At 34.6% G+C, this 25,744-nt stretch overlaps 1 protein-coding gene across 4 annotated transcripts in view; it reads right to left on the minus strand.

The window, feature by feature from the left end:
* Positions 1-25,744, minus strand: part of LOC128670809 (uncharacterized) — an 80,421-nt gene that overhangs the window by 3,504 nt on the left and 51,173 nt on the right. The window contains exons 4-9 of one of the 4 annotated variants that reach the window (XM_053746805.1): positions 23,996-24,178; positions 23,216-23,410; positions 22,510-22,686; positions 7,186-7,278; positions 2,783-2,867; positions 1,067-1,251 (exon numbers count right to left, since the gene is read on the minus strand). In XM_053746805.1, the coding sequence (XP_053602780.1) occupies positions 1,083-1,251; positions 2,783-2,867; positions 7,186-7,278; positions 22,510-22,686; positions 23,216-23,410; positions 23,996-24,178 (902 nt within the window). In that variant the 3' untranslated portion in view covers positions 1,067-1,082. Of the gene's footprint in view, positions 1-1,066; positions 1,252-2,782; positions 2,868-7,185; positions 7,282-22,509; positions 22,687-23,215; positions 23,411-23,995; positions 24,179-25,744 lie in introns of all 4 variants that reach the window. The other 3 variants (XM_053746797.1, XM_053746822.1, XM_053746813.1) reach the window with 3 other exon arrangements.

The following is a 25,744-nucleotide window of genomic DNA, read 5'->3' on the forward strand; positions in this document are numbered from 1 at the left end:
AGCAATTTAACTGGGCTTAACTCGAACCCGGTTTTGTACCAGGGATTAAATTCTTTTAGCTGTGAGATTAGTCCGATAGACGATCAGTCTTAGTTCCATTTTTATATTAAAAATTAAATTAGAAATGTAAAAATCCTCAGACTCCGAAGTCGCTTGCATCCTCTTAGAAAAGAGCTGCCGGTTTCCAAACTGCTGAGAGCTATATTTGCAATATAGCTAAGAAAACTCTGGAATAAATTTTCAGTTAAATGAAAATAAAACTACATCAAAATCGATTCAGCCATATGGCTGCTACGATACCATGGACAGACATACAAATACTCAGACACGTTAACTTATTAGACACAGACACGTAATAACTCCTTATGTATAGTCATAAAATGTCGTCAGAGAGATCTTGTAAAGAGATCTCATATTTAACGTCGAAGCAAATAAAATGGCGAGAAAATATCGAAATTTCTTGCTTCAAAATCAGCGCCGAAAAGCAATTTATTGTGTGGTTTTATAATGGCACCCTCTGGTATGACTCGAGGAATATTCTAAATTTATTCAGGGCCCAACGCTGGGACAACCCTTAAACCACAAAACGGCTGGGCCAATATTGAATGGAAGTTCCTGAGGCATGAGGGATACGTGGAATGGAAATAAACCAATTTAAAGACATAAATTTTCCCTTGTTCTCCAGTGGTCCTTGTACAATTTATTTAAATTGAATTAAAATGTAAAAGGAATCAACATCAGACGCAGATTTATGAAGCTAATGAAATCCAATTTTGGTCCTGTCTCCTTTCTCATCGAGTATGTCACTAACACTTCGCGATGGCTGACTCATGCGTCTAAAATTATTATTGTTGTTTATTGGAGTATTTTTTAAGGTTGAACACGGTCACAAAACACACAGTAACGTTATGATTTATGGATGATTTACATTGATCCATTATCTGATCCAATGGCATTGTATTCAGCGTGTCCAGCCTAGAATTAAAGGTAGAAGGCGCCGTAGAAATTTCGTTCATGGACAATTATTACTATTAAAAAACCCCCACTGTAATAAGGCTTTGTTTACCTTGCAACCTGCTTGTTTAGATAGTTTCTTTAGTTTTGGAGGCAATGACGCGGATCCTTTCCGACAACCTTCCAAAGAATGAATCCGCTACTTTCTGTCCATCAGGATCTTCTTTGGGCGCGGGACTAGGATTTGGACTTGGGTTTGGGTTGCGATCGGAGAATTGAATGTTATCATCAATTGCCCTGTGGCAAAAATATATTAAAATATTAAATATGTTAGACGTCGCCCATGACTAAACCCGCGGCAAATCTGTAATTCTGTCTGTAATTCACCAACTAAGTCGACTTAATCCATCTTGTTTTTATATGAAAGAAGGACACACATATACTTTCACATTTGTAATATAAGGCCTTACACCGCTATGAGTGGCACACGACCTTAAAATCGCTCAGTGATAGTTAAGAAATCAACGTTAATGGAACCACTTCCTCTGTCCTGTGTTGTCGGCGTCAAAGCATATAATTAGGAATTTCAACGCACAAAAGCGTCAATTTCATTAAGTACTAACTGTGCCCGATGGATCCTGTTTAGTGGGAAATTCTGATTAAGAGTAATTACCCTTACCCCATACGATTTAAATCGAAATTTATAGATTTTATTTGAAGAAAAATCAATCTTGCTGCGTCAAAAAATACGATATTTTTATTTTATTTCTTCTACATTAAAAGTAGCTATTTTATTGAAAGTAGAATGAATAATATGTATTCGTTACTGGCCCGGAGGATATATGTTCCAATATATCCTCCGACGAAACTAGATTTGCGGAAACTTTGATGATACCTTTAAACCAATCTGTTACAATTGACTAAGACCTAAGCCTATACGTTTGTCCATTTGTTGCTACTAGTCCACCATTATCAGTCATTTTTAATGTCCCTGCTGTTAAGGAATGAGCATCCCATATAGATTTATAAGAAAAATGTGGTTCCTAAAGCAAAAAGTACATCTTACAAGATTTTAAAGTCGTAACAACGCTGTAATAGAGGCCCCGCCCTGGATACACCTCGTGCAGTTCAAATCATAGCTAATGGAGCGTCTTCCTGTGACCGCATTGACAGTAGCTCGGCGTAACGCAAGGGAATTCTTATATCTACCGTCGCAACCACAGAAATCTGAAAAACATATACAGGGTTACTTGTGAGGGAGCAACCGCGTTGTTTTTCGTGAGAATGACTTTCTATGTAAGCATTCGTTGCGTTACTTATATGTCGGTTTTATTCAGATTTCTGTAGTCGTAACGCAATGGAATTCATATATTTACATCCTAGTTGTTAGGTAACCGTGTTACATCGCTTTTCAGATGTAGCCGTGTCATACATCTTATTACTATACGTATACAGGCATTGAAAAGAATTGCAAAATTCCTCAATATTTGCAATATGTAATTAAATAAAAAATTCCACTTAATAATTTAAGTCTGGATTGGCTGATCAGCCAATTTGTATGGGAAGGCAAAAAATTTTGATATATTTTGGTATCGACACTTTCGATATTTAAAATCCTGCAGACTCATGTTCACACCAAATCGATAAACTGGTTTGACGAAAAGGATCCAAGCCACCCAGTGCCTACATAACTTTAATGCAGCGGTGATAGCGTCGAAATTGCAATTATATCATGGTTGAGCTGTTGACTGTACTTCTGTACAGCCATAATGAATGACATGACACATGTGAAAGCTGGAAGATTTGTCGGAAACCATAAGAGACTCACCGTTTTCTATATTTGTATATGATGAGCACGATGAACGCGTTTCCGATAAAGAGTGCCGCGATAAGCAGCGACGGGATCACTATATCTGCGAACAAAAAACATCCATATTTACATTATCTGAAAGTTCAGGGTTGCATGCATGGGAAAATATTTTCCTGCAGTCAAGAAACAGCCATATCTGCATAAATAGAAGATCCAGTTTTGCCTGCATGCTAATGTGCGGCAGGACATATTTCCGCACATAAAGTATAAGCAGATGAGAAATATGTATCAATCTTCATGTGTAATGAAGCTAAATAGAATCATTTTTGAAAAACAAATAATACTTTTTATATATAAATATATTCTCTCCTAGCGTGTGTTGACAGGAAAGAAAAAATGTTCATAATCCAGTTTCCCACATTAAGTAGCTTTTTTACAGTTGTGTCATTTATGTTCCGAATAGAATTTGTGAAAAATTACGGGTAACCTACCCCACAGATTGTAATCACATTTTGGCGAACTTTCTCGGTCTTAGCTGGAGGAGGATTTATGTAAATCTAATGACAATGCAAAATTAATATGACACGGTGCAGATAAATGGGTTATACAAAGCTTTGGAAAATGTAGGAAGAATTGTCATTTTCTTTTTATGGAGTGAAAACTTCTTTAGCGGCGTTGTGCACTTTTTGTGATGGATAAAAAATGTTAAACTTGCGTCAGGACACGTGATCGAAAATTCGTAAGATGTCAAAAATGCACAACGTTAATATTCAAGTTTTCACTTCTACCGGCACTCCCGGAGTGCAAACCGGTTTTTTTTTTTATTTCGTTGTGTTTTTCAATGATTCGTACGAAACATTGAAAAAATATGTTATCTTTGAAAATAATAATGCGTGTATATTTATAACAATTATTTGTTGAATTTAAAAGAAACAAAAAAAAAAGAAAGGTAAAATTAAGAAAAACTCACTTGATTGCCGAGATTATTGCCGTGTTTAAAGCGTTGAGGTAAAACAAGCCGAAAGGAGAATGAAAAAGCGGTGGATTTTTTAATACAGTTACTTCCTTTTTAGTGATTGCCATATAAAATATATCAACTATTAGCTACAATACGAACACTATCAGTTTACTCCTAGTAATAAAATATCACTATTTGATAGCAAAGTTCCAAGAATTGATTGCATTCGACGAGGGTTCCACTCTCCAGTCGTCTTCGTGGATCAAACTTACACTAACAGAGTTGGAAAACTTTTGCTTCGTTATTACTTCCACGTCGCTACGAGAACTGTCGATAACGGTAATTTACACTTTAAACTAGAGGTAGACCTTGGTATAAAGGTTTTCTGGGTACCTCACTCTCATCTATTTCTATCGCCAAACAGCAGCGCTTGTATTGTTGTGTTCCGGTTTGAAGGGTGAGAGAGGCGGTGTGATTACATGGTACTGTGGCAAAAGATCCTTGGCCACAAAGTAGGCAACGCGCGTGTGTCACCTCTGATGTTTCAAGCCTTGATAGGATGTGGTGACCACTTTATCATCAGGTGGGACGCATACCTGTTTGCCTGTTTGACAGTATATAAAAACTGCAATAAACTATAACCAGAAACGAAAATAAATATTAAGAGCAAAATCTTTATAGACAGAAGATTTGTCAATCGTTGGGAGAAAAGGCTGTGGTGAAGGCTTCTTCAGCTTTGGAAGTCGGCAGTAGACTTAGTATTCAGTATTTTTTTTAACGTGAATACGTTACGATGTATGTAGTCTTAAACTGAATAGAGAATGTTTGAATTAGATAATTAAAATTGACAACCAGTTAGTTGGTCTGTTAATATCATCCGAATCGCGTGAAGAAGCTAAACGCAAGGTGCAGGTGCAGTTGATCAATATACAAATGTGGATATCTTTGAACACACCAATAAACAGTAATGACGAAAATACATAATTATACGGTCACTAAACTAAGACGAATGCTAGATATTATATACTATTGGCGAACAATTCGCCGAATCGGGACGGATTCAAAATACAATGCCGGTTTTTCCTTGATAAACACAACACATTAAAACTAAGCTAAATACATTGATTCGCTTCTGAAGTTCGCCGATAGTGTGTAGCAGCCATAAAATTAAAAATACGTTTATTTTTCTTACTCAACCTCTAGTATATTCATTATCACTCATTATTAATCCTCAGCTTCACTTATCCTCAATGAAATAAGCAGCTTTTTGTATTATGCTTTGAGTTTCAAGATGACTCTAGTCTTGAAACTGACAATAATTATTAAAATATTTATGAAAATGACTGACACAAATCTTCTACAGAATAGAAAAAACTTTTTTGTGATTTTCGTTTCACTATGACCAGTATAAAACCATTAAAACCTGCGCACGTTATAAACTCTGAAGACTATAAACTCTCTCACTCTCTCTCTCTTTAACCCCGATGCAAAAAGAGGGGTGTTATAAGTTTGGCCGCTAAATGTGTCTATCTGTCTGTCTGACTGTGTACGTGGCACCGTAGCTCATGAAGGGGTGAACCGATTTGGATGAAACTCGGCGAATTTGTAATTTGTGTAACAACAACAAGTTTGGTAACAAGTAAACGTATATATATAAGATATTATATATAGGATAAACTTGTGTATATATATATAGAACAATATAGAACAAGTTTATTTGTTAGACAAATTAAAAATTCGCCGAGTTTCAATATTAATTTCGCCACAACATTTGAACGGCTGAACCGATTTTGATCAACAATATAACTATAACTGCTAGCAGTGAACAAAAACCAAATAATTAGATTTGAACGTACACTGGGATTATTGATTAAACTCAAAATCTACTGGACCGATTTTGACGAAATTTGGCACAAAACTTTCACGAGTTTTTATTATGGTTTCAGCTCCGCCTCAGAATTTCCCGTTCATTTTCTCAGCCGCGTGCTGCCCATGCACCGTCCACTTAATTAACAGAGATTCATACTCATGTTTATATGTCTGCGACTTTTTGCGTATTTGTAAATTATTCCCTTGAGTTCAAAGAAAAAATTTCAAGTCAAAAAGAAAGAAAAAATCTCTTTGCCTAGTTCTTTCGATAAACATGCCTTAGCTTTGAAAGTTAGAGTGGTTGGTTATTACAGAGCGGCCCTTTACAAGCTTGGAATCTAAACAGAAACAGGCTCATTGCAAGGTTGTTAACATCTTGACACACAGCCTGTTAATTGAATATGCGAGAGAAAATTTTGTGTCAATAGGCTGAATGATTTTGTCATAATTTATGCATAGAAATTTTCTTACACTAAATAAATATGAAATTGTTGTAATTGTGATATGAGAACATATTGAATATTTTAAATTACTTGGTTCTTTTTCTCAAATTACTGAAGAGATTAAATAAAGAGAATTGAGAGATGAACTAAAATTAATATATCGATCACTGTGTGATTATTTGTCTTTTTAAATCTGTTAAACTTTGTATGCCGTATGGCGCACATAGAGCACTATTTTACCATGTACTACGATGTCTATACAATTAAATTAATAATTGATTGATTGACTGTGACCCGGTTATTTCTTTTCTTTTTGTTGATCTATGAATGTGACATTTGAACCAATCCTGTGCAACTACGCACTAAAAATAATATTTTGTACACTACTACTTATCTCAGCCTGACTACTAGGCCGATTGGTAAAACAATGGAAGTCGGACCACGCGAACAATGCGTGACGGAACTATATGAGACGAACGTGTAGTTGCTTCCTGATCACCTACCTACATAGTAACAAAGTCGCTTCCCGCTGTCTCCTATGTATGCTTAGATCTTTAAAACCACGCAACGGATTTTGATACGGCTTTTTTAATAGACAGTGTAAATCCCGAAGAAGGTTTATGTGTATATTTATTACCAGACCGAAGCCGGGACGGGCTGCTAGTGAACCAATACGAGGAATATAAATTTGAATTTTACATGTGCACAATTATTTCTTTATTTAGCCTTCCAACAGCCTTTAATTCACATTGTAAGCAGCTACCACAAAGAATAAGTACTACCACACAGTAAGTAACTACCACACAGAATAGGATACCTATATCTATGTTTAGCGTTTGTTAAAAGAAACATGATTCTTATATAAACAAGTTCTGCGACATGCAACAAAAATGGCATGTATCAAACGAGGACACGTGATAACCCTGTTTCGCATGTCCATAGTAGATGTACTTAGATGACTAACAGTGAAGCATGTTCAAAGCTTGTGAGTCAGACGTTAAGTAATTTTGTTACTAATTACTGCCAATTTTTAATTACATGGGACCAACATACCTAAGCCTAACCTTCGACCGTGAGGAAACCTGTACCTTGCAAAGAAGAAGATGTCAACCAATAGACAGACATATAGTGAGGATAAAGTCAGTACTCACCTACTATCATGTTGGGTTCGTCGTGTGGCGGCAGGTTTGTGTCTGTTTGGTTACCCTTGGCTGAATCGTTCCCGACGGCTCTCGTAGCCGCCTCTACTGGTGACAAACAGAAAGCAAATCATTAAAAATACATTCCGAAAAATTTAACTTACTTAATATCTCTCATCGCGTTGCATTCAGATCAGTGACGCCCCAAAGCTCAGGGTTAACTTAAAAAAAATGCCATTATATTTGGCAATTTGGCTATGATTTTACAGTCAACCCACTTAAGGTACAAACTTATATTACAATACAATACAAAAATGTCTTTATTGCCCATAAAGATAACGACAGTACAAAATAATATACAATAATGTATACAGATAGAGCAATGGCAGGCTTGCTAAGCAATCTCTTCCAGTCAACCTTTGGATAATGGATTCATTAATATATTTAAAAAAACAAAACTTATTTTGTCCCAAAACTAATACATAAGTGAGGTCATAAACAAGACACATGTAACAGTTACCTACACTAAGAAATTAATCATACTTATTAAGAAATTTATTATCTCAAACAATATTTTCAATTATTAAAAGAGTACAAACATTACATTATGTATCACACGTCTCTTTGTTCAAAAAGTGCGCGCGTGCGCAGTCACCAACTTGATAATATAGTTTGCTAATGCATTCGTACTGTATTTAAAGAGTTATAATTGTCCTTTATGTTTTGTCATTATAATTGTATGAAGTAAATATATAGTACCTACACCAAAAGTAATTTCATTGACGTGAATATTGTTTTATAATTAAATATACAACAAAAATGTATTATCGTTTTTTTTCAAGTTTGATATTTTGCATAACTTTTGTAACAATATTATTTTCAGCTTATAAAAAACTATCTGGTAGAGGTCCCCGAAGATTAGAAATGTCTAGATAGAAAGAAAACAATAATGTAATTACTGTCTCTCGTCTAGCTTTGTAAGAGCGTTTTATTTATTCTTATTATATTCAAAGACGAAGTCTACGTTACAACTTAACCTACCAAAGGTCAAGTGATTTCTATGAGACGTAATAACCACGAATTCGAAATGAATTTGAGGATTATGATTGAATGTGCAAATTATAGGACAAAAATTGATATAATTTGTCCTAAAAAAATCCACAAATGTGAGGCCACCGCTGCTTATGAAAGAAAAATCACAACTACAAATAGCGCAAATGGCACTTTGCTAGATAAATTTTCGTGATAAAAAAATATAAGTGCTCACTTTTTAGTACCCTAGTGTGCGGGGAGCCCCAGGAGTAACAGATAACTGGGTTCATGGAGCCGGGGCTAGCGGCCCATAACTAATGTGACGTATGGGCCTTTAGGGGACACAAGGACGTCAGAAGATAGGTGAGATAAACTAACACTGTTGTTTAGGATTGGCGAAGTTAGATAAGAGGGATGTCTTGAGAGGAATATTAAGTGTGAGTTGCACTTTGACGTTGAATTTCAGTTTCGCGCCACCGATGTTTAAACAAAATGGCATACTTTGAGTTTTTCTGCTCAGGTTTAAAGTTGAATGGTGCAACCCACTCTCGAAACTTAAATAGAAAATTTATTGTTAAAGTAGCTTTTTCCCGCGGCTTCGTCCGCGTTAATTTTACAATATCTTCAGCTACATCATTCAGCATTCACTGGTCTGAACGCAGAATATTGTACAGTTCTATGTCTCCATAACAGTACGTCTCTTGATCTCTAACCAGATATTTAATTGCATTAAGTAATGCAATTAAATATCTGGTTTGGTCATTTGATTAACAATGTTGATAACCCTGGCAAGACTGTTAAAATGCAACATATTATTACCTATCAACCCTGACGTTTAAATTCGCCGGGGCGTAGCACCCTTCACGTACAGTCGGCTGAACGAGGGTCTCAACTTTAATTACCACGACTGTACTTTCTTGTTCGCACTCCGTGAATTATAGCTGAACGTTAAGTCCAAACTTGAGAGGAAATATCTTTTGACAAGCTTTTAGTTTCACCTGTCATGCAAGTTGAATTTTACCTTGTTTTACAGAGTTAAAATTGTCCACGTTGCATCAGCTTCCATGACAATGCATTATTATTAAAAGCATGACCCGATGGTGCAGCCTGGATCGGCTCCCAACGAGGGAACTGCTCAACGGGTATGATTTTTATGTCACGTGTTAAATGCAACAAGGTACTATTCAGAATAAACACAGTCACGATTTTGGATTTTATTATGTCAACAATAAAATAATCTATTCATAATGATAGTTTATGCCCCAGACGTAGGGACTTTAAAAATGATACTTAAATTAATCAGGATAGGCCTCATACTTAGTCATTAAACTTGGCCCTGCACTAATTACTACTAATTTATCTTTCAGTTTTTTCTGGAGATTGACTGAGCCTTTGTACCATTTTGGTAAATAAAATTGGAATAAACAAATGTATATTTGTTTACTTGTGTATTACATATATTACATGGAAACTGCTCTTTAGCTATATAGCATAGATATACTACTGCCGTTGTTTACTACATCGTAGAAAAAGGCTAATTATATTATGCCGTTGACATTTTCCGCTCCACAATTTATAAATATTTCGAAATAAACAACCACAACGACAATATATCGTCAAAATTAAATAATAAAAACCTCAGCAGTCACAACAAATTTTTGCAAAAACATATGGCTACTTGGCTACTATGGTCGATCTGACGTGGCTGGAACGCGCAGTTGAAATTTTCAAGAATGGATGCGTAAATATAACCTCCGATATGAAACTGCTGAAAGCCGCGTGGTTCCTCAGATGACTTCTATTTGAGCATATTTATTTATTTGTTAAACTTTATTGTTCCAAGTAAAAATATATTATAAACAATTGGCAAAAACATTAGGAGAAAACGACAAAGTGCGACGCAAAAAACTAACACAGTATAATAAACTTACAACAAATATAAATATGGTATAAATTAATTTCATTATAAATAATTTCAAACTACAGTGCACCTTGCGTAATATAATTCAGAATAATATATATGCTTCTTTTAAAAAAAATATAAAAGCAAATGCAGACGTGTCGTGTTCCAAGTCTCGCGTGACTGCAAATATCGTGTGACGGTATGGGCACACAGACCGTCAGTCAGTCCACAGGGGGATACTTAGATCAAGACAAGCTCTGTTTGCACTGCACACTAACTGATCTTAGGTGAGCGACAGAACGCTGCACGACGCTGTACATATGAGACATACGCCACAGAAATTAATTTGAAAATGTATACTAAACTTAATATACGATCATATAAAAATTTCATTTCATTTATTGTTCTCAGAAAAAAAATATTGAAATACAGTTAAAAATCATAAGTAGTTATAATGTAAGCAAATAATTAGACATTTTTAATAAAAATATATCCATAAAATTTTAATTATATATTTTTTTTAAATTCAAAATTGTCACTAGGTACTTAATAAATTGTCGTTATCATTAACATAAATATAATAAATTAATAAAATACAATACGAATTAAAAATATCTAATCATATCAACTTAAAAAACGAATTAATGCATCGCGCTTTGGCGATTTTAACGCTTAACTTTTAATGTTTATGTCTGTTCTATACAGTCTTTATAGAAAAGGACCCCGATACACATTTGATATAGTATTGATGTCGCGTGTGAGTACGAACTTCTTAAGTTAATTAGACGAGATAAGACGTTCGTTAATTTTTATTGATGCACTGGTAATAGAGGTTAAACTGATCATAAAATCCGGTCAAATGTGTAGCTGTTCACATGCACCATAGAGTATACGAAAACGTCTAAAAAATGTGTTCCAGACACAGATTTGAACTAGTAAATAGTAATTTATTTATTCACAACTTGCATCTATCTTTACAGGCTAACCCAATTCGATAAACACAACTAAAGTTCTTATATCTGTGATTCCATCACTCCATCACTCCAGAGTGATGGGGACCCCCCCATGAACCACCCAGACTAAATTTAAACGGACGATGATAAATAACTCAACAATTACAACTAACTTTCAGCACAATTGTAGAATGTATCGACATGTGGGCCACAGGATGTGCTTAATCAGTTGAAGGAATGACTCAGAAATTATCGTCGAGTCCAAGCTTGGACTTCAATCATTTCGGCGATTTTACTTTGATGCTTCTTATCATAACTTTGTGCGTACACATCTATACTTCAATACTAATATTACAAGGGGAAAGATTTGTATTTTTGTTTGTATTCGATAAACTCAAAAACTACTAGGCCGATTTTGATGAAATTTGAAAAAGACATTGGCGAAACCTTCAGAAGAGACATAGGCTACTTTTTAATTTGATTTTACCCGAGCGACGCCGGGGCGAGCCGCTAGTTTACTTATAATCGATTTAATATATAAATTATAAATTTTATTTTTTATTTATTTAAACTTTATTGCATAGAAATACAATTTGTATAAGTACAATAGGCGGACTTAAATGATAAAATGATCATCATTATCTAACAGTCGACCTTGGGTCATAAAAGTTTTTTCAATGCATATAAGTTTATTTCAATGCATCGCCATTTTTGGATACCTAGATGTATGAAATTATTGACGCAAACAACTTAACAAATTTAATAAAAAAAATTAATAAAGATCAAAATTTTGCTTTCAAAATGGATCCAATATAACATAAGTAAATAATTTACTATATAAATAATTTTATTATTATATATTTTTTATAATGTAATCTCATTGACTAAATCGTAAACGGTGGACACTAAATTCCTTTTAGTCTACAGTAACCAAATCAACCAATTATAGAAAACTATAATACTTTAAATTTCCACTCGAGCATAATACTTCAAAATCAATCCCTTATTATGTATGTTTGTACAAACTTACACTATGTAACATAGTGGTAACGCAACGTAGGAAAGTAACAAAAAAGAAACTTTTTGCTTGATCCTGCAGACTTTAAGATAACAACATCGTGTAATAATGACCGAAAGGAAACGCGGTAAAAATATCCATTAACTTGTACAATCATTATGTCTTGATCTACAAAAAAATGGATCGAGAGTTCCTGCGGATTTATACTAGTTGTGAGACCACGGAATATCACAGGCCGATTCTCGCGAAATAGATTTTTTTCCTTCGAGCTCTTCATAGACCGAACTGTTATACTATAAAAGTTTGAATGTTGCGACTATTTTGAGTTTGTGCAGAACTTAAAACCTTTTTAGACTGCAGTCGTTTCATGAAAAAGAGAATAATTAGAGTTCTAGAATAGTTTAAAGAATTAATTGGTTTACACCAGCCAACTTTGACGGTAACATTACATAACCTGTGCAGAAAAACGCAAAGTACGCCATATTGACTAAACGCCAGCGGCGCGTAGGTTAAAGTCATCGTCAAAGCTGACTGGTGCAACTCACCCTTGGAGTTAGAATAGTTAAGTATCACTTTCTATGGTCTAGGGAACAAACAGCTGTGTGATTAAATAAACTTGACGACCCTACATAAACATTTATTTAATGTGTTTAACCCTAGTTACGCGTACACGCGCGCAATAAGATGCTATTTGTAGAGATATAGAAACAATAGCACTATTTGGCAGAATTTAAGAAAATAAAATAAAATAAATAAATAAAATACCTACCTATAAATATGTAAACGGAGAACCCTCAAAAGATACCAACAGCAAAGACTAGATAGGAAAACACTATGTATATGGTTCGTGAAGAGGGTAGACATCAGACGGGCGGCCGGTCGGAGATCCTTAGTGGTATCATTAAACATTTTAAAGTGATTTAGCAAAACTCGGACTTCAAGGCGTTACAATGTAGATAGTCAATGAGAGAGAAAGAGAGAGACAAAGAGAGAAATGGGAGAGAGAACTTCGTCGCTACTGTTGAACACAATTTAACAAGAAAAATGTTCAAAATAAGTATCCTTGTTAATATGCCCACTGAAAGGATAAACACGAACACCTACCAACACGTAGCAATAATAAGGGTAGCTACATGTAGGTACCATAGACAGGAACAAAAAATCACATTACAATATTTACACCACGCAGCGAATTTCATTTACAACCCGAGGGAATCTCGACGAAAACGTACGGGAAACATTACGCCAAGTTTAAATATTTAATTATTTTATAATCATAGCATCATAAGGAAAATTAATAATTACCCACGTGTAGGAATTAATTCATCAAGTCATTTCAGATTTTAATTAACAATACTCGATTCCGTTTTAGAACAACGCGAATGTGACGGAAATAACTCCTGTTTTTATTATTAATAACAGACGTATATTTAGTCTGTGTTATTACACTTCTCCGCCTACTGGATTTATACTTATGCTCGCACCTACGTTATGTAATGTGTTGGTATTTAATAATTATAAAAAATTGATAGAAAAAACAACAAAATTTGTGTTCTGTTTTTCGGGCTCTCCTTTGAATTATAAAAGTTACAATTGTAAATTTAAAAAAAAAAACAGAAATTAATGTGATTTACATAAGTTTTTGTGTGAAATAGGCAAATACCTACTATTCTTTACATATTTTGTTTGTTATATTAATAAAATAAATATCGATTATTACTATATTTCAGTAATTTTATTTCTCGCTCCCACAAGTTAATAATATATGAATACTCGATATAAAATTTAAGAAAGGTTTGCTCACAAAGCACGGCTCTAAATTCTACTTGACGTCATTTTGCTCAATCCAATCATTTATAAGAATGGGGTAAAGGAAACTACGCGTATACCTACTGCCAAGATTTTTATCAGTTTCCCTAGAAAAGGTCGCGATTAATGGAATTTTGGGCCAAATTAAAAAAAAAACGAAGTCACGTACACACCGTACCGGCATTTTTTCAATTCTAGATTTTTCATAAAAAAAAAATATTTTACTTATTTTAATCAATGTGATTTCTGGACAGTTTTGTTTTTGCTTTCAAAAGAAATAGGAATAATAAAATATAAACAATATAGAATGAAAAATAATAACATATTGGCGGTTATTTTAGTATCAGATTCTTTGAAACACCACAGAGCAAATAGCTCGCACTAACTATTGATTGAAAAGTTATCGGTGACCAAAAAAGTCGTTCGACCTTTGACACCTTTGTGTCCGCAGAGTAATTAATGGGACAAAGTCGACGCGTAGACTACGGCCGAAAATATAGAGGATTTAGAAAATGTTGTGTTTGGCTTTAGACTTTTGACCGGAGAGCTGAAAATTTGCTTTCAATTTGGTTCAAAGGTTCGACTGCCATTTAATTTAGCAATGCCTCTAGCTAGGTGCGTCACTGTGTGTGATCTGTCTTTTTGAAAAGAAAATAGAGCTATAATTGAAATGACTTTTATTTATATGTATTATTATAATCGAATTTTTCAATTATAGTTTGATAAATTAGGTGTTGTAGGCTGGGCTTCGAAGCGTCACAGCCGTGATGGCATCAGCACACGCGTGGATGAGATGAATTAGGTGTTGCCAGTCTCTGCTCTGTCGTTATTTTGTACAGAAGCGAAATCATTTATCACGCACGCCCGCACCTCTCGAACTTGGCTTAATGAAACACGCCTCTAATCCTTTGCTACAAAGACGGATTATTTTCATTTATTTTTGAAAATAACTTCGTTTTTCTTGTATGTAGTGTTAGTGAGAAACAGAGTATACGATCGACTCGAATTTTTAGAATCGAGAAATCTGTTGGAAAATCCATCTGATTAAGTTCAATGATATTGTCACTTCATTTAGTTTACATAAACATTTAAACATTTTTTCATTTTAGTTCTTATTGTGAAGTTACAAAAGTTCAAATCTTTTTGAACTGCAAATCTGTTTCAACTGCAAAACAAACTTAGATCCCAATTTCATCAATTGTAATAATATCATGCCTTGGCACGCGTCACAAATATAATTCCGTAAAACGTGACTGAATTGCAGTGTATGTAGGAGGACATAATGTCTAACTTTCTTCAATTTATCTAAGGCTAATCCATTTAATTCTTTTTACGAAAGTTAACTGTACTTTAATAATACCTATGGACAGTCAACTTCATATCAACTTACTCTGCTTAGGTCTCTATACGGCGGTGATAACCACAAATTTATTAACAACTTCGAAATGAATATTATTATATTAAACTTGACTGCCATGTCGACTCGCAAGAGATCAAATATCTTTAATATGACAACACATCAACTATGTAACAAAGGCATCAGACCCGATAAATTTAATCCTATGGTGCGGATCTGAATCCCTTATATCAGCATGTTTTGGAAACGAGATGTTTAGAGATCAATTCGCCGAGACATACAAACAAAACAGTACGTCTATTATGCCAATCCAATTACAGCGAGAGCCATAAGTTTCACGAAATATACAATACAATGCTTAAGGAAGTTGAATTCGATGTTTCAGCCATTTTAAATAATCTGCCGTTTAACAAAATGGCGCAAATCAGTGCCATTTTGAAATGATTATATTTATATGAGGAAACGACGAATCCTACAAGCAATCAGAATTATAGTGCTTGATTTTAAATTTAAAAAAAAAATGCCTTTTCGCATTCTATATAAATACCATTTTATTTATTTTCATCGAATCAGTAATGAGTATTCGATTTGGAATATTAACCACACAGTAACCTAAAAACTGTGGTTGCAACATTTTTGTAGTCGTCAATGGGCTATCGATTTACTTTAATTAAACGCATGATAAATCATAGTAATAATGTGTGGTTTACATGAATATATTCCGTGAAAGTGGTCGTTTAATCAGCAACTGGTTTTTTTTTTTCATATTCCCCGGGTATCACGCACAAGTCACGGCTAAATAGCATGTTTGGCCACGCAACTCTTGTGGCCATTCTTTGTTTTGTCCTGAAGACTGTTCTCAAAAAAAAATATATTCCTATATATTAATGTAATATTATGTCTTGATCTAGTTTATACACATCTATTTATTTATTGTTATACATATATTATATATTATATATATTGTATACACTAGATCAAGAAAAAAATTTTGATAAGTAATATTTTTTCAATAGTCTTGTCTTTATAGATTTAGAAAGATGTCAATTCTATAAATTCACGAACGTAAGATCCTAAATCAACAATCAAATACATCTATCATATGTTTTAATGTAATAAAAATACACAAAACTAGTGCTTATTGGTTTCAGCCGTTTCATAATTTAATCCCATTTAATACTTAAGCCATGGTTACTCTGCATGGGTCTGGCTTGCTGCCAACATTTCCAAGACTTCATATTTTTGCGGTGAAAATTGAAAGACTAAAAATATACTTGGAGCTTGGAATTAAAGGAATACTGTATGATGGATGCACTATTTGATTTATTAATGTAATACGTCTTCTGTGATAACTTTATAACACGAGACTGCAACGATTTTTCATGGAAATAATTGTTTTATTTTTATATTGTAATTACAGTCTATTAAACCGAAAACGGTGGCTTCATAGTAGACTAGTATTGTGAGTAGTGTGGCTACATTGTGTAATGGAAACCTATAATAATTTACAATAAATTCCTTTATCTAGTGTAGAACAAAAGAAATTGGTAAAAATGTGATATTGGTGCTAGTGTGTAGTTATGTATCAACTATCAACTTGAATACAATCTGACACTAGTGTTAACAATAAGCAATAACACGCTCGATAACTTAGGAAAAAAGTATTCGAAATAGTTTCATTCAGATCTTTTCCAGTAAATATCATCGCCATATAAAAAACTAGATGTTGCCCGGGTCTTCGCTCCCGTGGAGTTTTTGAGATAAAATATAGCCTATAACAATCTTGGTAAATGTACCTTTCTAATGGTGAAAGAATTTTTGAAATCGGTTAGGTACTTGCGAAGATTACCCGCCTCAAACATACAAACTCTCTTTATAATAGTATAGATTTTTGTCGATGATATATAAATCTCTCTTGCGAAGGTATAAAGAGAGAAAATTAATAGCGTAATCTCTTTTTTGTTTATTTGGGTATTGGAATTATGAATTGTAAATATTTGGAGGTCGACAAAAACGTTGTCTTTTCAGGGAGGCCTAAAAGTGGTTATAAACTCAAAAATAGCAAAATATTGTGTGTCAGGTTATAAATTATATTTCTATGAGCGAGCCCATGACGAAACTTTTTACTCCGTCAAGTTTTTCGTCCTAAAATGTATTAGCCTTAAATATTTAAACACGCAATTTTAAGTTTGTTTTTGGATACACTTTTGGGGTTCTTTTACTAAACTACATAATGCTCCGGTTGATTAGCTCATAAGGGTATAAAATTTTTAAATGTTGTACATACGATACGATAGCTTTCTTCGTGAATGCTATCAAATGTAGATATATTTATCGGATCCGACGAGCAGTTCTACTTCTCTTTAAATATATTAGATAGTACAAATTTAAATATATTATATAGTAAAAAAATTCAGCATCTATGGCAGTGAGTGTGTGTCCTCATTAATTAAGACAAGACGCTTTTTTTTGTATAGAGCGCGAGGATCGACGCTTGTCGACACGAAATTATCAAATAGATGGGTATTATTGGATATATATTACTGTGTTCTGTATAATTTGTAATGCTGGCGGGTTACACTCTATCGACTAATCAGATGCCGCGACCCGAAAGCATGAACATTGCATAGTTTGTTTGAGAGCTTTATTTTACCCCCAATTAAAAACCAGCAATGTACCTACGACGAATCTGCCAAGTTCGGTGAACTGTATCGCGATAATATTGTGTAGTCGGCACAATATATCTACATCAGTACGTTTGAAATTCGCGCGACCGTCGCATCGAACGCAGTTTTGTCTCAATGAGGACAACCCGATAAATGAAAATATTTTTATGTATCTTTATTAACTGATAAATGTTATTATACTTTAAATGATTTCTTTAATGTTAGACTCAGATAGAATTTAGGGTTAGTATACATTATAATTCTTTTTTTGTTTTGGATTTGTAGTGGATAGCATGCTCCTCTTTATTTATTTATATTTGCATACCTATATTCGGTAAAACGTGTAGGTCTAATTCATTTTGACATCAATTTGTCTATTTGTACTCATGTTTTTGGCAAATAAATGTTTTCTTTCTTGTTGTTGAAAGTTCGAATAATTCCAGTAAAACATTTCTCTCTAATATTTGGTTTGCCTCTGCAACTCTTTTTTTTTAATATAAACATTTGACCATATGTGTGGTCTCATATAACCCTGTGGTCTCATTGCGAATAAGCCAAAAGCTATCTATAATTTTAGTTAGTAGATAAGAGAATATTGCGTAACAAAATGTCTTTCCTTGAAAACAATTTGATGTTTATCTGGCTTGGTAATAAACATTAACGACCTTTTTGTATTCAGCGCACGATAATCGATTCAGCGTTATCGTCAATCGATAAATACTTACACAAATTACCGAATCGGTATTAGTCGTTCTAATTGATGGAGTGTTTTAACATATTTTTTTTATATTACGTTTTTTAAGCCAGTAAATTGTGGGTATATCATCGATTGGTCAAAAATCTCCTAGAATGAAAGCAAGAGCAGAAATAAATCTATTAAATGGATTACAATATCAGTAAAGAAATCCATAAATAGAGCGTAGTATCGATTACACTACATCATTGTTAACTTCGTTGTAAAATTATGCACGTATTGATTTTGATAAGAAATAAAAAATTTGAGTATTTAACTTAATATGTAGAAAAAAAAATTCTGCACACTTTTTATTTTTTTATTTTTATATTATTGCACAAAATACAATTTTTAAAGTTCAAAAGGTAAAAATATATATGTTTTTTTTGTTATATATATTATATGTCATCCATTGGGTTATACAGAAAATGTTATGCGCGTAAAAATTTATAATGTTATGACGATAGTACCGTGGGGAAAAACGCGGGCGGAACCGCGGACAAAACCAGTATAAAATAACTATATCTTTGGATCCACATATAAAATTCCAACTTATTCTGTCACTCCTAAAAATAATTATATAGATGGATGGGCACAGGTAATTCTCTAAGGGGGATCAATTTTTTCATTCAGAGAAGGAACCCTAAAAGTGCGAATCGTGGCTATCAAAAAAACTTAGACGCACTCGAGAACATTCTTATTCGACAAATCGTAGGTATTTTTTATCTCGGAGAAGTGTAGATATTCCCACTGTATTTACCTTTTGATTTTAGCTCTGAGACGCTCACTATTTTGGTATGCTTTTGATAAAGATTTGTAAAATGTTCTAAGTTGCTATTTTTTGCTAAGTAAGAGCCCTGTCCCATTGCTCAGTCGTGCTCCATTGCGACGACGCAGCACGTTGCGGCTCTGTTGTTTTATATAGGTTTGACGCTGACGTGTGTTGACGTTTTTCGAAACTTTATACAGTGTTGATCCGTCGACGAACGTCAATGTGACGGAGCGCAACGGAGCAATGGGGCATGGCTCATATCTGTTTAGTTAGCCAATTAACTCCAAAACAAAAAAAAACAATGTGATCCATCATTCCTATACAACAAGCAAATCTTGTACAGATTTCTGTAGTTGTGTTTTTTATTTTTGTTGAGAATTTACAGGTAATTGATATTAAACGGCTCTATGTAAAGACTTGAAGGGTATTTTTTATGTATGTGACTATCGAGGATCACGCTGCAATAGAGTTAAAGCTCTTTTGTAAATAACAATTAAACTATAATGAAACTTAATAACACAAAAAAATGGTACATTTGATTAGAAGAAATCAATAAATATATAATATACCTATTTCACGCAACGCAACGACAATAAAATAACGAATCTCGACCCTTTTTTGAACAAGTTTGAAGAATCTCTCTTCCAAACAATGATTTCTTTGAAATCTTTTTTGCCGACCCTACCGCGGGCATAGCAAGGGTCTCATAACAAAAACACAGACAGAGACACTGTTACATTCTGTCCTTGTCTCTGCGTAATTGTTATGAACTATTTATAACATATTTATCATGTTTTATTGATAAATATTCGACATTATTTTAAATATTTTATAGTTGATATCATTTAAAATAAACGACACAACAAAAAACTTGAGAAATTTTGTTGTGTTATACATATTATTGAGCCAAATCTATACTATTATTATAAAGAGGTAAGCGTTTGTGTGTTTGAGGCGGGTAATCTTCGAAACTACCGAACCGATTTCAATAATTCTTTCACCATTAGAAAGGTACATTATCCAAGATTGCTATAGGCATTTTATCTCAAAATTACCACGGGAGCGAAGCCCCGGGCAACATCTAGTTTATTATAATAATAAGAGAAAGGAATATATAATAAGGAAGAGAAAATAATAAGAGACGAGGCGAAAATAGTAATATTTTCGCCTCGTCTCTTATTATTTTCTCTTTCTTCTTAGTCTTTAGTCTTTTATTATTAATTTAATGCAATAGTAAAAACACTTATCATAAAAAAATAGCCTAGGTAATGACAGTAGCTGTCCGGCTTCCCGTGGCCGGATGGGACGGGACGGACGGGACGAGGGTCTTTCCACACGTTAAAAAAAAAAGGTAATGACAGTAGACTCAAGTAATGTCATTACCTAGGCTATCCTTTTATGATAAGTGTTTTTACTATTGCATTTATAAGAAGACTAGCTTTTGTCCGCGGCTTCTCCCGCGTAAATTTGTTCCGGGATGAAAAAAGAATGTAGCCATGTATGTACTTCCAACTATAAGAATGGTTGAGTAGATAGAGCGTGAAGAGATTACCTCTTCAAACAAACTTAGGTACTTTCGCATTTATGAAATTTGTTAGGATTTTCAAAAATCATCTAGGTATGTATAAGTATCAATACGTAGCCGCCAAAATCACGTTTCTCTTATCAAATTTCCAACGCGCTATTAAAACAACATTAAGTTATCACTTTTCGATAGCGAACGACTACGAACTATTATCAGAAATTATTTTAAAAAATATAAATATTTTAACACAACAACAGCATTTCTATATATCTGTCCTTTTCTCTTACCGACCACGCGTTTTCTCAACTCTGAAAAAACTACACACACGACACTGGAACGCGTGGAGTATTATTAACACTAATAGGTATTTTTTTAAAACAACATTATTAAAACTCACTTCGTTCAAAAACACGTGTTTTCGTTGATGAAGCAGATGAACGACTGTACCAACCGCCACGAACGTCAAACACCGAATGCTCTATTACAAAATTGGAAGTCCTAGACGATGAAAATATTCCGTCTCACCAATAGAAATTACACTTTATGTTCGTGCAATAAAGTCGATATTTATAAACGGCGGTCGTTGTGTAAATAATCATGTTGTTCCAGATATAAATGATGTCGTTACGCTCTTTCAAAAGACTCGAGTACCGAATGAAAGAGACGGGAAGCCAACGCGCATGTGCACTCCCTGAATCAACGTGAAAATAACCTCAAAGAAGTTTTTAATACGTGCTTACGCGCGTGGTCATCAATAAGTTTTCCCAAAAGGTGTTTTTTATGAAGCAGTTTATTATAGCGGCTGAATGATTTATTGCCTACAGTATGTTACGGGAAAGTGGATCTTGTCGTTAATGGATCCTGGATACTCGTAAACTACCTGCAGTTTGTTTATGAGCTCAGTTTGGTCTTAAGACTTTATTCCTAAACTTTAGTAAATGACGAAGAAAGCAATATACTTTACTAATTTAGATCTAGATACAGTTGATTAATGTTTATAACAGATTTTCCTACGCTAGTATAAAAAAAATGTTGTTCTTGAAGATCTATTTTTGTTTAGGCCTAAGTTTTAGATACGACTGGCTGAATTGTGTTGCACATGCTCGATTGTATACATTCAGCTGTTCAAACACTTTGCTCCATAATCACATCGTTCGACATTCACGTGTAGACATGCAGTGGTCTTACTCGTATTTCAGGGCGGATCCACACATAAATTACATGTATGTACAGTAAACAGCACAAACCACCTACCCAAACTCACAGCAAATTCGGCGCTATTACTGCGCGCGCGCGTAGTGGTCCGATCCGTTTTACAAGCTTTTATTAAGTATTTGTCCTAAAGCTTGTGTCACCTACTTCCACTTGTCCTACATTTTCCAAGTCTCTTCAGATAGGTACTATGACAATGCATTATTAAAATAAGCATGAACTGATGGTTCACCTGAGATCGGCTCCCAACGTGGGAACTAATCAACAGTTACTGCAAGGACATGAATAAAACAAGATCTCACTGACGACAATAAAAGTTTGTGGCAAAAGTGATATTTTGTAAAAAAAAAACTCACCAACACATGTAGGCACAGTGTCATTCCATCTGTTGTCGTCAAAACACCATAACATCCGCGCCCTCTGTTGGGTGTCGGCGAAAACAAAATTCACATGGCACATGTAGTGAGCGACATCTTCTGTGCGATACACGAGGTAGCCGTCAGATGGCGGTGGTATCGTGATGCATCCTATACCTGTTGGTGAAAAACTATCATAGATGGCGTTGTTTTTATAAAATCAGAAATTCTAAGAATTACTCGTCAATAAAGAAAAATCACTATTTATTTTATCTATGAAAATGTTCAAGCAAGTCGTTCGTTTGACGTCTGTCGACAAACAACCCAAAAATATGGATATTCGACGTGCATCTGTTCTTTTCCATGCCGGCTCCACACTATCGTCAAACTCATGCAGTCTACAAATTGTCGCCGAATGCATGAATATTGCGTAGTTGGTGTGAGTGCTTTAATTTATCGCAGCGAAAAACCAGCAATAATATCGAATCCACAATGTTTGACGAACTTGTCCGCGATATTCACAAAACGGTACAATAGATGGCGTTACTGGTGGCTTACAATGGAGCAAGGCCACAGAGACATGGCACATAGGAATTTAAAATCTTCACAGGTACATACTTTTTCACATCGTAATATATACTTATAAAATACAAACTACTGACAACAAAATTTAAAAAATATTTATATTATATTTGAAATGTCTTACTCTTGTAATGCAAAAGCACCCCTCTTTTGGGATAGGCTCCCTTGGACTTGGCATCCACCACCACATCAACTGTATCCGTCGAGGAGGTGAGGCGTAGTGGCAGGTCCACCTGATCGCAGGAGGAGAACATGGTGTCGCCGTTCGATTCCCGCACCGATATGTAGTCTGTACAGGAGTTTTCAAACGGGCCTATCGCTGTAAACAGAAATAATAGTAGATTAATGACTTTAATAATGTAATAAAAGACCCTATTCTGTGACCATGGGCATTACTTGACAATAGTTTTCTATAGATATACCTACAGAAATATATTTTGCTAAGGAAATCTCCAAAAAAAATCATATACAGCAGCACTCTCTGTGTACTAACTCGCTACTAACCTCGAAATTAAACTACATTTAAGTAGTAAAATTTATTCGTAATCGTGAACGGGCTTAGTGTCCAGGGTGGAGTTTACAATTTATATCTCACCTTCGAGTTTTCCATACTAAAATTATTAATGTAAAAATGTGTTTGTGTGTTTGTCTTTCACGTTAAATCTGATCAATGGATTGAGGTGACTTTTGGTGTGGAGATAGTTGGAGAGTTGAAGAGAGTCACAGGCCAATCCCGTGACTATTACTACCGTGAAATGAGATATTACTACGGTGAAGTTAATGTGACGCCCGCTTTTTCGGTCCAATTTTTATCGCCAGACAGATCCAGGCAGACGGGCAAATGGACTGACGAAATGCAACAAACATCGTGTACCATTTTCTACAGGTGCTGTTTACTACTTACTCCTCAAGCTCACATCCATCAGGGTAATCCTCAGCCTCTGTTCTGACGGCACCCTGATGCGCCATCGACACTCGTCGCCGATGTAGAAGTTTGGGTACCCAGGTGTACGGATGTACCCCTCGCTGTCAGGACCTGACTCCGCGACGAGCACCTCGCGATTGCAGTAGTGGACCGACAGCGTGTCTGTAATAGATAAGAATTCAAATTATGGTTTATATTCTGGTTGTTGCGAAGGGACGCCCGCAAATGCGCTAGTCTGGCAGGCATGAAGTGGATCGATATAGAAAGCATGACATAAAATGAAGCAGTTTAATATATAATAATAATAAAAACTAAATTAAAAATTTAAGAAACCCCTCCCCGAAGTTGCTGGTGTCATTTCAGGCTAGAAATGAGATTATTCATATTAATATATTAGGACAAATCACACAGATTGAGCTAGCCCCAAAGTAAGTTCTAGACTTGTGTTATGGGATTATAACTCAACGATACTATATTTTATATTTTATAACATATATACATAAAGATCCAAGACCCGGGTCAATCAGAAAAAGGTAATTTTCAATCATGACCCGGGGATCGAACCTGGGACCTCTCGGTTCAAAGGCAAGCACTTTACCACAGCGAAACTGAGGTCGTCAAAATGACACAAACTGAACGCACATTTTCCTAATACATATATACTTATAACTAAGAACACTATCGATTAGAGAGATGTTACATTTATTTATTTATTTATATCACCAAACTTTACCTACCATTACAGAAAACATATTCTAATACGACAGGTTAACCTTTTACATTATTTATCTATGTATAACATACGATATTCAAAGGCGTTATTGTGAATTCGTTCAGAGAGAGATGTTACGTAACTGTATGCAATATCTCTCTTGATTTTTCCATGAGTTGGTAAAAGATATTCTAGTTAGACAACAGTCTATTGATAGACTCATGGAAAAATCAAGACAAAATATTATATTATGGTTATTTATTTATCTTATAGATACATATATAACTTCTTATAATGATGAAAGGCCTCTCATATATCCATAATAATAACAGCAAATATTTGTCGTTGAGATCTCCTTTGTTCTTAGACGTAATTGTTACGTTACATTTTTATGACTGCCCCGTTGTTTACGACTTTCTCTTATGAAGACTTTAATAAAAGGCTCATTCGAACTTATTGTTAGGCGTCCAGACTCAATTCAAATTCTTCGTAACTTCAAGAAACTTGTTGAAATTTGATTCAAGTTTCGTTTCGAAATCGAAATCAGTCTTTCAGTTGCACGGTTTCAACTTGCACGGAAAATTTCTTGCTTTTTTTTTTAAATTCAAAAATGTTATCACAATTATCATTTATCCCTTTTCGTACGATGCGAAATATGCGAATGCATCACGCCATGCGAATACATAGGTACTCAGCGATTATGCTGTTGCTCGTACAAAGGCAATTTATTAGCAAAAACGTGAATTTACGTTATCTATAATGTGGTGTTAAAAATAAAACATATTTTTACATGTTTCACCATTTATGGGTTGGTATGTCTCTAAGACACGTATGCGCAGAATTCTGGCGTTCTTTGGCCATGGGTCTAGGAAAATGGACGGCCTGGAAAAGCCGAGAAAAATACATGGAATAAGATCCAGAGGACGGTACATTCGTTGGTCCCACCAGATTCGCACGACACTGAAGATCAGTCAGCGACGGCTTTCGAGCTGCAGAGCATATCTGAATGGCGGGAA

This window comes from Plodia interpunctella, chromosome 1, assembly GCF_027563975.2.
Source record: "Plodia interpunctella isolate USDA-ARS_2022_Savannah chromosome 1, ilPloInte3.2, whole genome shotgun sequence".
Taxonomy (NCBI): domain Eukaryota; kingdom Metazoa; phylum Arthropoda; class Insecta; order Lepidoptera; family Pyralidae; genus Plodia; species Plodia interpunctella.